The following is a 15896-nucleotide window of genomic DNA, read 5'->3' as shown; positions in this document are numbered from 1 at the left end:
GGAAGCCATATCCCAATAAAACTGGGTTGTCATTGGTTGCATCCCACCACCTGCTGAGCAATGCTCCCTCCTTGGCAATTCTGCTGGCTTACTCCATTTTTCCTTACTCACTTGAGTGTTAAGAATTTGGATTTAAGTTTGCACTTATATGTCTCCTCTTCAAAGCCATCTTTGTGCACCGTTGGAGTCCCCTTATGTCACCTAAAGAAAATTGGCATGCTGAGGCAGATGCACCCATAAAAGACCAGGAGAGAGAGTGCCTGGCCTAGCTTGCTAGGTTTCATTATAAGCAGGATTCCAACCAGAGCTGGACAATTCAGTGACGCCTACTCACATTTACAATTCTTCATTCCTTTCACAGCATGTCACAACCCAATATCCCCAAAGCTGTCTCCATTCTGGGAGCTCTTTGCCCTGGTCTACACTACGAGTTTAGGTCAAACTTAGCAGTGTTAGATCGATTTAACCCTGCACCCATCCACACAACGAAGCCATTTTTGTAGACTTAAAGGGCTCTTAAAATCTATTTCTGTACTCCTTCCCAACAAGGAAATTAGTGCTGAAATTGACCCTGCTGGGTCAAATCTGGGGTAGTGTGGATGCAATTGGCCTCCAGGAGCTATTCCTGAGTACTCCATTGTGACTGCTCTGGACAGCACTCTCAACTCAGATGCACTGACCAGGCAGACAGCAAAAGCCTCGCAAACTTTTGAATTTCATTTCCTTTTTGGCCACTGTGCAAGCTGATCAGCACTGGTGACCATGCAGAGCTCGTCAGCACAGGTGACCATGGAGTCCCAGAATCGCAAAAGAGCTCCAGCATGGATCGAATGGGAGGTACTGAATCTGATCGCTGTATGGGGAGAAGAATCTGTACTCAGACACCAGGGCAGTTAGAAAAGAGCAGCAGGGCACGCTGTGCATCAGAGAAGCTTTGAAAACCAGTTTCATGACTGGCCAGGCTATGGAGTGAAAGTTCTGTTTTTCTCTCCTTGATGAAAACCCGCCCCTTGTTTCACTCTACTTTCCTGTAAGCCAACTGCTTTCCCCTCCCCCGTTTGATCTCCGCTTGCAGAGGCAATAAAGTCATTGTTTCAAATTCATGCATTCTTAATTAATTCCTCACACAAATGGGGGTATAACTGCCAAGGTAGCTTGGGAAGGGTGAGGGAGGAGGGTAGCACAGGAGTAGGGTAGTTGTAGGGGCACCCCCTAGAATGGCGTGCAGCTCATCATAGAAGTGGGATGTCTGGGGCTCTGACCTGGAGCAGCCGTTTGCCTCTCTGGTTCTTTGATAGGCTTGCCTGATATTCCAGGCAAGACTGAATCTTCATTAGACAAAACTTAAAGAAGGGAATGACCTGGAGTCGCTCCCATTTGTGTCCAGGTGCCCCCAACCGACCTCACCGAGGCCGGCCAGGAGCACCCATGTCTGCCCAGGAGCCCCCAACTGACCTCACCGAGGCCAGCCAGGAGGAACCAGGAGACAGCAGCAAACGGTACAATACGGCTGCTAGCTGTCTTTGCAAACTTGCAAAGGCAAGGAGCTGCTGCTGTGTAGTATTGCAGTACCATATCTGCCAGCAGCACCCAGGAGAGGTACAGTGACAGTGAGCTGAGAGGGCTCCATGCTTGCCATGGTATGTCATCTGCACGGGTAACCCAGGAAAAAAGACGAGAAAAGATTTTTTGCCATTGCTTTCATGGGGGGGCGGGGCCTGAGGACATGTACCCAGAACCACCCGTGACAATGTTTTTGCCCCATCAGGCACTGGGAGCTCAACCCAGAATTCCAATGAGTGGCAGAGACTGCAGAAACTGTGGGATAGCTACCCACAGTGCAATGCTCCGAAAGTCGATGCTAGCCTCAGTACTGTGGATGCACTCTGCCAACTTAGTGGTCTTAAGTGGGCATACACACAATCGACTGTATCAAATCAATTTCTAAAAAATCGACTTATATTAAATTGACCTAATTTTGTAGCGTAGACATACCCTTTGTTGGCTTTGTGTAAAGTATCAGCTCAGGTTTGCATGTCATTAACCACAGTTTAGTCTTGTTCTCTGTAACTGTGGCTCATGGGTTCAAATCCTCAGCTGTTGAGAAGACAAAACTGCCATTTGATCTCAACTGACGTTAGAGTTACCATGTTGGGCCTTTCTCTTTTAACCATGAATGCTTGGCAGTTGCAGATTCAACTCTTGGTGGAGGAGGCAGACTCTAGTCTTCACTATCATCCTTCATTTGAATGGAAGGCATTTTTATTCAATGTTGCCTTTAATGGTCCTGAGTTTTGTTAGGGGGCCTGGGTTATTGTCATGCTATGTAAAAATAAATTATCCTTGATTTTTTAAAAAGAACTCATTCTGTTTATCTTAGTGGAAATCAGTCTCAGACATTATGTTACTAAATCCACTTTCTTCAGATGCGTTCCATTTATTTTTTCTTAATTTAAAAATGTTTTGAATCCTGCTAAAATTAATTTGATTAAACTGCTAAAGGAAGAGATTACAGTTTAATGCCTCTTGCTGCCAAATTTCAATGACTGAGACATAAAAGAATTTGGGAATGGAGCAGCACATTCTATTTCTCCTAGTTTTGAACTAATTTTTCTATTCAATTAAGAAATTTGCTTTGGATAGAAACAGACACATAGAGAAGTACAGATTTCTGTGCCAGTGAAGTTTGAACAAAGTAATAAAAGCTAAGTAGGGGCTCTAGCAATGCAATTAATTGTTTATTTTGCAATGAATGTGCATGAAGAAATGTTGGCACACTCAATGTATCCCCCAAAACCCTTTTGTATGCATATGTTTTGTAATTGCTCCTGCAAATACCCATTTGTGTACATGAGCTTCTACATAGGGAATGACTTGCACAAGCATTGTGGGACTAGCTGTGCTGAGTTCAAAAAATTTGGACCTAGGAAATTGAGGCACTAGCTCTTTAAAACCCTTCTCTCTTAACTATTACTAGTTGTCTTTTGGTGACCTGGAAGTGCACAGGTTTACATTTCAGCATAGTATTATGAATACAGTGCTGCTTTTGGAATCAATCTATTAAATAATTGTTTTGTTTGATTATCAACATCACTAGAGCTGTTTGTCAACCCTGCAAACTAGACCCCATGACTGAAACGCTGTTTGAAAGGATCCTCGGTGATTTCATTTTCTGTGTCCCAGATTTTTGTGGTGAACAATCAGGAGGAGTTGGACCGGCTGAACACTGAAAATGCTTTAGCCTTTCGAAGAGATCAGAGATCTCTGTATTTTAAGGATACCATTGGATGGCTTCCAATCCAGGTAAAAATATGATGATTGTCTCAAAAGGCATTGGATTTCATGAAGATTTATGTTCCATTTTAAAAACAAGATTTATGCTTTTGAACTTTGGATTTCATAAAGAAAAATTAAAACCAAAGGAAATGCTCATTTTCCCCAGTGTTTGAGCACCTAATTATTTTCTATTGAAATTTCTCCTAAAAAGTGGAACACTGCCAGAACTGAATAAAATTCTGGAATTCTTGTTTACATGAGTCTTAGCTATTGGCGATATTAACTTGTTAATGGTTTCAGGTTTTGGAAACCTCCCTGGAAACCTCGCTCAACTGGTGAACAAACTGGGGCTGCATTTTGTGTATTAGAGTGGCAGAGAGGCATTGGTATTTGACCCATAAGGCAAAACTTAACAGGTTTGCCAGAGTGTTTGGATCCTGTACAAAATCATAATAACTCCTGAGAAGTTGTGAAAAAAACACGTTTTGTACAAATGCCTGCAAATCAAAACCATTGAGTGGCACACAGCTGTAAGGGTTTGATCCAAAGCTCACTGAAGCTGACTTTTGTGGGCTTTGAATCAGGCCCTGTGTGAGACCCTTTTAGTACACACCTTGAAATAACATGATCTGAATACCTGGTTACAATGTAAAGCAGTTCCCAGAGGTTCCGCTGTACTGACACTTCCTGAAAAATGTCTCTTTGGAGGTGGGCTCAGACCAAACCTTCAGACATTCACTAAACTCTGAAGAAGTTTAGATCCAGATCCCAGGTTTCCAACTGGCTCAATAGTAGGCCAAACCAAATCCTGGAAAACCCCAAACTTTGGCGAAGATCCCATTTGAATCCAAACTATGTGGCTTGTACCCATCTCTGTCACCCACTTGACCTTTTTAATGATAACAAGACTCTTATAGTTCAGTTCTGGTAATTGTCATGTGTTTGTTTGGATAGCTTACCCCTTTCTATCCTGTGGATTACCCTGTAGAGGATGGCAGCACCTGTGGAGATGGCATCATCCAGGATGGGGAAGAATGTGATGATGGCAATACTATTGTGACAGATGACTGTATAAGTAAGTCACATCTATGCAGTGTTATTTCTTTCTTTAAACAAACCATAATGTCAATCACATGTGCAGTCCATGATGTCTTATGTGGGACCTTTAGGCGACTATTTGCAAACTGAATACTGATGTTGAAAAGGAAGATACGACAGCTGTATTTTGAGTAGATAGGGCATGCAAGCTGCTATAAACTCTAGGCAAAATAATAACTTGTATGCAGCCTTTTATCTCAAAGGATCCAAATATGCTTTTCACACTTCACAAACAGGAATCACCTCTGAGTTAAAACATGACAGACGTCTTTTAAAGGGCCCAATCCTGCAATTGATTTATATGCAGAACTTCCACGGAAATCATTGGGATTTTGAGTGCAAGACAGGTTAGTGCATCATACAAACATTTAGGACAGGAAGTGGAGATGACTGTTCTAACCAGTTAAGGCTACAGGTGAGGATTTTAGGTAGACACGGTCTAATTACCCAGCTGGGAATTTGTCCAGGATATGGGGACACAAATGTTCCTATTTCTGCTAGAAGGATTAATAATGGGCCAGATCCTGGTCCCATTGAGATTAATTGCAGTTTTGCCATTGACTTCAGTGGAATCAGATTTTGGCTCAGTATGTGCACTTCTAGGTCTGCCCAAGACTGGTTCATGCCAAGTAAACTTAGCTTTCATTTCACTGGTCCCTGAAAGCAGAGGCCAAATAATAGCATACAAACATGGAGAATAACTTTAGAGCTACCTCTGCCATTCATCACTTCATCCTTTCCCCAGACATACAGCAACTCTTCACTACTTTCTAGTCATTTTTAGCAGAAGAACGTAGGAGAGATGAGCCTTTTTCACAATGCAGAATGAGTGTTTGTTGATTCTGAAAAATACAAGCTTCTTTTGTCCCTTGTACATCCAGAAAACCCATGACATGACTATAGCATGCTATAAACTGAGTGTAGTTTCCAGTGACTAGAGCCCTTGTGACCTGTTCAGTTATGACATTGATGTGACCAAAAAGCTGAAAACTAAGCACCCATGAAAACTAAACAAACTTTCATAACTTTGTTCTTTGGACCTATGTACTTCTGCCAGTGATTCTGCATTGACTGAATCAAAAGAAAACAGCTAACTTTTGGATTGATTTAATTGTATAACAGATTAATTGTTCTTTATGTAGAAACAATAATTTCTGACAAATAGATTGCTGGTGCAATAAATGAGTTATTTCCAAGGGAGACCACCTGCCTTCTAACAAATAAGTAAATTATCAAATTTTCATAATTATCCTCAACTCCCTCACCCCTTCTGCATGCTCATTTAATCAATGTAGTTTGCTTAACAATGATTAAATTCCCTTTAACTTTTGCCTCACTGCTAAATGAACATAGTCTTAACTTTTAAAGTTATGCTTAGAAAAATCACAGACTTTAAAATCAAATGCCAGTTATTAACCAGCCCAAAATGATTGCAGTGATGCAGACAGCAATTGCCATAAAAAGTCAAGGTTGGTTCACAGTTACCAATCCAAGGTCTCTCTGAATACCACAGTATGGACCTAGTCAAGGTCTACTCCCACTTAAGTCAATGAGAGTTTTGCTACTGACTTGGATAGGTGACTTCCTGCTGCTTGGAATAGGAAGTAATTCCACTCTCTCATCTTGGGGTAACCTTGCGTGCATATTAACATTGCTTTGGCAGTCACTGTACACAGGTACATGGGATTATTTTTTGTTGTTGTTATGGAGAAACAATAGGTCTACATAACACATCCTTGTGTAGGGGAACCTACTTTCAGTAGATATACTTGGATATTATGGGATGGCAAGGAGAGAGCTGGTTTGGGATTTTCAAAAACACCTATATGATTTAGGAGCACTAGTCCCACAGCTTTCAATGGGATTTGTGCTCCTAAGTCACTTAGGTGCTTTTGAAAATCCAACTCCCAAAGTTTATCCTAAGCATATTTTATGCTTCCTGTACCTTCCTTTGGTTAATTCCTAAAGCCCTGTCTAACCTAAACCATTCCCTTTCCCTAATCACTTAAATTTGAGTCAAAGAACATTCTTTATAATGAAGAGCAACCAGCCCTTTCTGAGTGGGCAGTCTTTCTATGATGCCAGTTAGATCCCCTGTTTCATGTTGTGCCCTTAATAATATGGTCCTGCTTATCTTTCCTGCATCCCTGACTTGGTTGTCTCATTTGTGAAGATGCCCTTTTCTTGCATATTCATTAGGATGCCACCATGCTTACTGTGGAGATGGCTACCGACATGAGGGAGTAGAAGATTGTGATGGAAAAGATTTTGGATATTTGACATGTAAAACATATCTCCCTGGGTATGGACAAACCTATCTTCATTTTATTTTTTGATTGAGCACGAAAAACAAAAGAATACTGCAAGAATGTATTTCACTAAAGCATGTGTGGTTATTAAAGCATGAATTGGAGATGATATTCATATACAGTCTAACTGTATTGTATTGACTTTTAGGGCTAAATTCAACTCTCAGTTACATGCATGTGATTCCTATTGTGGTTAATGAGAGTTGGACACACATTACATATATGGGCATAATTGCCCTTAATCTGTTAATAAATCTTGGAAAATCTCAGCTTTCCTGCTTTTCTGATGTTATCATCAGACTAGTTTTCATAACATTTTCAAGAGCAGGCAAGTCCAGAATTTCTACTGTAAAAATAAGGACACTGTTATTTACATGGTAAGAAAGGGAAAAAAGGCACAAAGCTATTCATCCTATGCATGTCACCTTTACTGGGAAAGAGCCCAGCTTGTGGGTGTACCACCTGGGATTCCTTTGATTCTGAACCAGTGAGTCATATATTAGTGCAGGCATTTTCAAAGACCAGAACTATCTGCAAAAAATATTAAACAACAAATGCAAAGCTGTAATTCTGCTTGGCAGCATACTTCATTGCAACATCTGCTTATTGTTGATTTGCCTGGTCTGCATTTGTGTAAGTGGCTTCCTCTGGTCAGCATTTTACCTCCAACAGTCATACCTCTATCTCACTGTCAGGTATCATTACTATCTAGCAGGAAACATTTAATTTGTAAATGAAATTATCTGCAGAGTCCTCATAGTTTGTGAAACTATAATATGCTAATTGACAGGGATAAGAAACCACAGGACATTTCTGCAAACTGCTTGTTGTGTTAATCTTCACAGTGCAATTGCTGGAACCGTCACAGAATAAGAGGTTGCACAGCTTGATAGGATCTATTGCTTAGGTCAAGGTTTACAAAAGTGACTAGCTATTGGGGTGCCTGAATTTTAGATGACAACTTGAGATGTCTTCCAGGGGTCTGGCTTTCAGAATGTGTTGGGCAACTCCTTTCTGAAAAATCAGTCCCCTTTTTGTTGTCTTAAGCTGGGGTACTGTAAAAATGGAGACACTGAAAACCACTAGTGACTTATGAGAAACCTCAGCTTCAATGTGAAAGATCATTTAAATCATCTTTTTTTAAAATCCTCATCAAAATTGTATTTGCATAAAAATCTCAGGGTCAGAGCTTTAGCTTGCGTAAATCATCACAGCTCAGTTGAAATCAATGAATCTAAGACAATTTCTCCTGCCTCCTACGCACGCACACATGATACCATAATAATACTTGGCGCCTATATAGTGTTTTTCACCAGATATTTCAAAGAACTTTGCCATGATGTGTATGTATCGTTATCCCTATTTCACAGAAATGGACAGTTGAGGCTTGGAATTTAAGGGCGCAATCTAATGTCTATTGAAATCAATAGAAAGACATTCATTGACTCACTAGGTTTGGATTAGGCCCTATGTGATTTACCTAAGATTATATAATGAATTTGTGGAGGAAGTAGGATTCGAAAAATTCCCATTGACTTCAATAGGGCCTGAATTTTACCCCTAGTGTATATTGGACTGCTGGATCAACTTCACTGGCAGTGGTGAATGATGTAGAGTATAGCTGGAAATTGTACCCCTATTTTGCTGTCAGATGTATTGATAGTTGGTGTTTCTTGTGATTATATTTATGTGAATGGACTTGATTCCTCCAGAAAGCTACTGCCTGAGCCCATGTACAATGTGTTGGCAATTTGAATACTGAAGGGTTCTAGCAAATTAGGCATAGCCAATCCATATACAACATTTTTAAATTTATAAAGGAAAAGAAAATGCATTAATGGTCAAATATTTCATACATTTCAACTGATGCACATTCTCTTTTGTCTTAGGTCTTATGGAAAATTACGGTGTACTTCTTATTGTTATATTGACTCTACACAGTGTCGGTATTTCACATGAAGGAAAAATGGAGGTGGGTAGCATCCCACATGTAACAGAAACACCAGGTGCTGCACTATCATCAATCTGAGATGGACTGGGAAATCTACAAAACCTCTGTGTCAGGGGAAAAAACAAATATCATGCTGCTGATGGCTCTTTGAGATGTGTTTTTTTTTTTAATAAGTCTGACTGGAAGAAAATAGGACCACTGCATCCTGTCTTAACAGAAAAATGTCAACAGCGTTTGCCAATAAGACTTGTGTTTCACATGGCTGCCTATGGGAACTGCTCTTTGTCAGAACTGCCAGATTAAACCACTGGAAAACTGAATTTCACTAAACAGGAATATTGTGTAACAAAACAACAATACCTCAACTTAGCACTGTTAGACCTAAATACAAACTCTTCAGGGTTTTTGTTTTTAGACTTTCTCAGCATAAACACAAGGCATATCCTGGATGCGGTGTTTATAGAGACTATATACTCTTTTATTATAATGTGAACTTTTTATGCGTTGTAGCCACATTAATTATAGTTTCAGTGACTACAAATTAACCAAAACCCTTACAGGTGGATTCAGTCCAGTAAGCATTTTCAAGGACAGCAAATCAGGGAAAGGAACTGATTGACGTTACTGACTGTTTATAAAGTAGCTAAGAAGTTGAGATATGTAGAGATGTGTATTTGTATGTGTGCGTGTACGTATGCAAATGCAAGTGATTCATACAGGGCCGGCCCACAGTTGTTGAACACAAAGGCCAAACTGGATGGACAAACTGTGGAATGGCCAGGGAATATGGTCTCCTAGAAGGAGATCAGACTATAAAAGAAGGCAAAAAATTAACACAATTCATTTACTTATTCTTTGTCAAGCTGGCTGTATTCTGTGTTATTACTGATCCCATGTAGACTAGGATGGTTTAGATTTAGAGCTTCCCAGGATAGCATAAAAATTATTGTGAAAATTAAAATGTGGCCATTTAGTTGTTCACTTTCACTTTGGTTTCTACACTGGAAGTCATTACTTTCCCCTTTCTTTTCTTCATCCACCTGATCTTAATCAGTTATTTGGTCAAGTTCTACACTCCAGATTTCCTATCCTATCCATTGCTGTCTGTTTCTACTCTTGTCTAGCGTTCAGTACTATTGAGCATAAATCCTTATTTTCATATCTCTATAGGACTAATCTCATAATAGTGTGTTAATGGATTATCCTTCAGTCTGTAAGCTGTAGGATATATATATATAGTTTTTATTTTTCAGAAAAGTTGGTCAAATGGTATGTGAACTCAAGTAGCATTCAGGGTAATTTATGTATTTGTTTATTAGTAGATGTTTAAAGAGCAAATTTTATGTGGGAAGAATATTGAATATGCTACATACAAATGTAACAAGTTTGCAATCAAAGGAATTTACGGTTACAAGGTTCACACTCAGTTCTCATTTTCATATGGGCCACTTGCTTCTGCTTTGTCATAACTCCTGTATGTGAATATTTGAAATGCATGAGTTACATATACCAGTGACAGCACTGCAACAATTGTCATATATACAGTTCTGTAAAGGTTAAATAAAGGTGGATGTTATGTTACAATGAAAATACATTAAAACCAACAAATATATACATCTTTTACCACACGGGGTAGAAGACTTGGCTTTAATTCTGCATGGCCATAGTAATATTGGAATTCACTGGTATAAAAATAAAGGCAGTTTATTCAATCTCTGTGGCTCTTTTTTACCTGTATTATTCTTGATGTTACGAGGAAGGATCAATATTGTTTGTAGCCAGCTCATTGGTCTTATCATCAGTCTTTCTTTTCTTTCCTGCTTTCAATTTTTTTAAGCAAGGGTGTTAATAAATTATCATCGTTAGAGTTGTGTGGTTTGTGTACATATCCTTAACATCTTATATTCTGTGGAAGAACATCTATCTAACTTTCATGTAAGCAACCTTTATGTTCGTACAAGCTGAAGGTGTAAGCTACAGCAGTGCCATAGTAATACTGGCCATGTGTTCCTATGGGGAGGCACGCTACAGAAAGAGTGCAGTGCTGGACATTATCCCCAGTGCAGGACTAGGGGTTCTGATAGGACGTACTCCTTTATAGAATTCACAATTGAAACATCTGTAGCAGCCTTTGGTCTATATTAACTATCTTCTGCTTAAAGCGACATCTTCTAAACATCTACAATGGCAGGCCCTTCCTTTATCTAAGTTTGTGCCCTTTTGTTTTTGGCTCTGTTGTGACTTTTGAACAATTATATGACATACACCTTCTCTCTATTCCTCAGCGAACACCCTTTATACCTCAGTCAAGGTCTTTTCCCCTGCATACTTACCTTGCTTTCTTCGATGAATTCATCTCTATTTCATCTAACTGCTCCATACAGCTGCAACCTCTGAGATACGCTATAAATCTCAATGGCCCTTCTCCTTTAGTTTTTCTGTAATATATAATACCCAAAAAACCTATGTTAAAAGAATGTTATGGTTGCAGTTAAGCACTCAAAAAGTTAGGAAACACCAGAATTAAGGTTGCCCATGATGTAATCAGGTAGTATGTGACTGTATAATTAAAGACTGTATCATAACGCATACACACAAGAGGGCCAAATTAAGGTGGCATAGTTAGCCTTAATTCTGGCATTTTCTAATTTTTAAGTGCTTGACTTCATAAACTTAATGTTATTTTAATGTAGTTTTTAAAAATATATAATTTCCTAATTAAAACCCCCCACTTTTTCATGCAGAACAATGCTGACCCCCAGCTCAGATCATTGGCAGGGTCTGGATTTTAGCTCCACAGCACAGACCTCTACCACGTTAGCAATAGCAGGCTGTTATTTATGGACCAGCCACTAAAAGAGGATGAAACACACTTTTTGCCAATGGGTTTTGCAGATAGTTGCTGACAGCAGAACACTGCATAGAGCAGGGGTGGGCAACCTGTGGCTCCAGAGCTACATGCGGTTCTTCAGAAGTTAATATGCGGCTCCTTGTATAAGCACCAACTCCAGGAGCCAACTTTCCAATGTGCCGGGAGGTGCTCATTGCTCAAGCTTTGGCTCTGCCACAGGCCCTGCCCCCATTCCACTCTACCCCTTCCCGCCACCTCCCCTGAGCCTGCCATGCAGGGCCGACGCAAGGATGTTCCGCCCCCACGCCCCTGCCCTGAGGCGCCCCCCCTGCGGCAGCTCCCCACCACCCACCCTGAGGCACCCCCCCCCAGCCCCAGCTCACCCCTGCTCCACCTCCTCCCCGAGCATGCCGTGGCTGCTTCACGTCTTCTGCCTCCCAGGCTTGCGGCGCCAATCAGCTTAGGTGCCGCAAGCCTGGGAGGCAGGAGAAGTGAAGCAGCCACAGCGTGCTCGGGGAGGAGGAGGGGCAGCGGTGAGCTGGGGAGGGGAGTTCCCCTGCGTGCCCCCCCTTACTTGCTGCAGGAGGCCTCCCCGCACTCCCCTGCCCCAGCTCCCTCCGTCTAAATGCCGGCGGCGACCGGGGTGGCCAAGGATCCGGCCGCCACAGTCGCTGCCAAAGAAAATGGCGCCTCCCCCCAAATCTCAGCACCCTAGGCGACCAGCTAGGTCACCTAAAAGGTTGCACCAGCCCTGCTGCCATGCCCGCACTCCTCCTCCCCACCCTGCTGCACATCATGAAACAGCTGATTGGGAGGTGCAGGGAGGAAGAGGGAGGTGCTGATCAGTGGGGATGCCAGTGGGTGGGAGGCTCTGGGAGTAGGGGGTAGGGAGCTGATGGCAGGCTGCTGACATGTTACTGTGGCTCTTTGGCAATGCACATTGGTAAATTCTGGCTCCTTCTCAGGCTCAGGTTGGCCACCCCAGCACAGAGATTCTGGAAGCCCGGGTTCAATTCCAGGTCCTAGAGGGATGTGTACTCTAATGGTTATAGACCATCCCCCTCTCTCCTATCAATGCCTCTGCGCCTAACCTCAACTACTGCTTTCCTCCCCGTCAGCTCCTATCCAACCCCTCCCTTTGACTCAGCTCATGTCCCCTTCACCACTGCTCCTATACACGCCCCAGCCATAGGCGCCAACTCCATGGGTTCACTGGGGCTGGAGCACCCAAGGGGAAAAAATGGTGGGTGTTCAGCAGCCCCCCCATAAGCTCTCCCACTTCCCCAGTGCCTCCCTCCCACTGGTGGGCCCTGCAGGTCAGTGCCTCCTCCTTCCTCCCAGTGCCTCCTGCCAGCTGCAATCAGCTGTTTTGCAGCATGCAAGCATCTCTGGGGAAAAGGGGGGAGGGGCGAGGATGCAGCATGCTCAGGGGAGGGGGCAGAAATGGGCAGGAGGAGGCAGGGCATGGGTGGGGCCTTAGGGAAAGGGATGGAGTGGGGGCAGAGCCAGGGGTTGAGCCACACCCCCTGGCACTTTGAAAAATTGGCAACTGTGCCCCCTGCTCCTGCTTTCCTTCCCCCTGTCCATAAACAATCCCAACCCCACCCCAGCTTCTGCTTCCCACCCCTGCTGCACCTATACAGCATCTTTTACAGCTCACTCTGATCGTCTGGCTCCTGCAACCTCCCATTTTTGCCTCCCTGGCCCTGTCAAATCAGGCCACTTCTTCACAACCCAGGTGCAAGCATGGAGCACACAGGAGAGCCAGTCTCCTTCCTCTCATTTTCTGAGCCTGGCATCACAGCAGTTATGAGCAGCATTTGCAGTAAAAGTCCTGCTCAGCCGCTACAGGCCTGAGTTTGTGCCTGCTCAGTGTGGATGGAATCTTCAGAGCATTTAGCTGTAAAACGCTAAGTCACTACTAAACAGGTGCAATCTGAGGGATTCCAGAAGCTTGTAGCTTGGCCATATTTAGGTGAATTTTCACAGGGACTTCAAAATACTCATCCCTGACAATTGGACAACTCCCTGCCAAATTCCAAGCGCTTATGCCAAAGGATGGAGACACTGAAATGTCTCACTGAAACGGTTGTGCAAATGGTTTAAACATGAGCCCAACAATATATTTTTCTTGACTATTAGTCTCAGAAAGAGTGGAACTGTCTTAGCTGAAGCTTTAAAAAATAATCAGCTTGAGACAGACACCCAGAACAGGAAATTTCAGGCCAAATGGTTACAGTTTGTCATAGATAGAAGCAATTGAAAAGATGGTCTTCTAATGATTTTAGAAATGTGCTTATTGATAAGATGGTTTCTGATTGGCTAAAGTGAACAATAAACCTATTCTCCTAGCCTCCCAGCTATAGTGGAACATGGTAAAGCAGTGATACAGTCCCGTTGTACTGCTCTGACAGCCATCAGATGAAATACAAAGGTGCTTTTGATCAGAAAATGGGTGCTGTATAAACAGTATCTTCACCAATATATCTGCTTCCGGTACTTTTTAGAGTCATGTCTACTGCAACAGCTGCCTCTCTGGTGTCCCAAACACACACATTGCCTCACCTCTCCCTTCAGTCCATACAAAATGTAACTACCAAACATGTCTTCTTTGCTCATTGATTTGACCATCTAGTTCCCCTCTTTGACCACTTCCAGATGCCCCCATCCATTCTTGCGTCAGATTTGAGCGTCTTATCATCATCTTGAAAGCTCTATATAACTCTCCCTCCCCACTCTGCTCCCAGCCTCATCTGTCTGTCACCCTCTCAATGCAATCAATGTTGTGCCTTTTTCCACATGGTACCATACGCATAGTACAGCACCTGTGAGCTCATCTGCAAAGCATCTACTGTACCCATGTTTAAGACCCATATCTTATGGCAGGTCTGGCTCCCCCCACCAGTGGGGAGGGTAGTGGTCCCTCTCTCTCAAGTCCCTCGCTCTCCGCCTTACTATATATAGCCACGCAGTACCAAAGACATACAGATACTATGGTGATGGGCATGCTATGAAAAGAGAGAGAAAGAGAGAGAACTATACTTTGTTGTATTTCTTAAATGTGTATTGTTAACCTACAGGCATTTCTAGAGTGTATGTGATGTGCTTGTCTTGAAGAGGTTAGTCCAAGTAGAGGGCATCCAAAGAAGTGGGTATTCACCCATGAAAGCTAATGCTCCAATATGTCTGTTAGTCTATAAGGTGCCACAGGACTCTTTGCTGCTAGTTAGTAAAGGTAGAAGTACATTTTTAACTGCTTTCAAAGTTCCTTCTGTAACATGTGAACTTTGACATTCCCTTCTTCAAGCATCATATTCTGCAAAGTAATTGTCCAGTCCCTAGAAACCATTCTATTAAGCAGAAGACACCAAGTAACGAGTTAGTGAACTCTGCTGTGGTTAATGTATGGTGCTGGCAGGAAGATGAAGCGAATCAGACAAAATGGTGACTGTAAAACTACAGTCAATAAGTCAGTATTGAAGAGCTGTTGTCTACTAAATCCATTAGGGCCTATACAATTTACAAACAGACTGAGCATGGACAGACAAGATAGCTTAAATTCAAGAAGGGGGAGTTCCCTCTTCTCCACAAATAAGACATTTTCTGTGTGGCTTTTGTTCTTTCCCATTTCCAAGGTTAACATATTAATTCATTCAGTTATACCATCACAGCTGCACTATATGCTGTGAAATAGAGTTCTTCTTATTTATATAATGAATGTTGGCATCATTCCAGGTTCTAATAGGCCAGAGCAAAAGTCTGGTGGCATATTTCGATTGCATTTGTAATTACTGAGACAGTTAGGAGAATGGATCTAAGCCAGTTCAGCATAGGAGATGTGTCTGAATGGGGCAGCCAATCCAAATTATATTACAGGAATGTATTTCTGCTGGAAATTACATTAGAATTTTTTTTTCTGGCAAAGAATCCGGACTAAGAAAGAGTTGAGTTATACCCTGCTCCTTCTAGCGCTTTTAATTTGATAGCCTCCTGTATGTTTTGTGTAAGGGTCAGGTAGGAAGTCTTTTAGTATGCTTTTCACTTAGGTTTCCACTGACACGGCTGTCTCTTTTTCATTTAGACAAAGACAGAATGGGGTTCAATCATTTAGCTTTTACCAGAGCCTCACTGGGATCAGGCTGCATTTTTCAAGCATCTGGATTTGCTAGCCTTCTGGGCATTGAGTAAATTTGGGGAGGAGATGAACAGAAGTGTTGGTGAGAGGGAAGGGGTAGTATACTGAAGGATGTGATGGGTTTCAGATGGAGTTATTGTGATGGACATGGTTATTATGGACTGTTCTAATTATAACTGTGTTGTGGATTTTTTGTTACAAAATTATTTATAGTACTATAGCACCTGCGAATCCTCATCATGGACCGGGATCCTCAGTGTCCTGGGCACTGTACAA

At 42.2% G+C, this 15896-nt stretch overlaps 1 protein-coding gene across 2 annotated transcripts in view; it reads left to right on the top strand.

Annotated features, from left to right (window-relative positions):
- Window positions 1–10330, top strand: part of COLQ (collagen like tail subunit of asymmetric acetylcholinesterase) — a 66922-nt gene extending 56592 nt beyond the window's left edge. For both annotated transcript variants that reach the window (XM_030549330.1, XM_030549331.1), the window contains exons 14-17: window positions 3184–3303; window positions 4231–4351; window positions 6574–6676; window positions 8573–10330. In XM_030549330.1, coding sequence (XP_030405190.1) covers window positions 3184–3303; window positions 4231–4351; window positions 6574–6676; window positions 8573–8642 — 414 coding nt within the window. In that variant the 3' untranslated portion in view covers window positions 8643–10330. The remainder of the gene's footprint in view (window positions 1–3183; window positions 3304–4230; window positions 4352–6573; window positions 6677–8572) is intronic.
- The last annotated feature ends 5566 nt before the right edge of the window (window positions 10331–15896 follow it).

Source organism: Gopherus evgoodei, chromosome 2 (genome assembly GCF_007399415.2).
Source record: "Gopherus evgoodei ecotype Sinaloan lineage chromosome 2, rGopEvg1_v1.p, whole genome shotgun sequence".
Taxonomy (NCBI): domain Eukaryota; kingdom Metazoa; phylum Chordata; order Testudines; family Testudinidae; genus Gopherus; species Gopherus evgoodei.
Note: the sequence above shows the minus strand (reverse complement) of the source record. Positions and strands in the feature narration are given on the sequence as shown.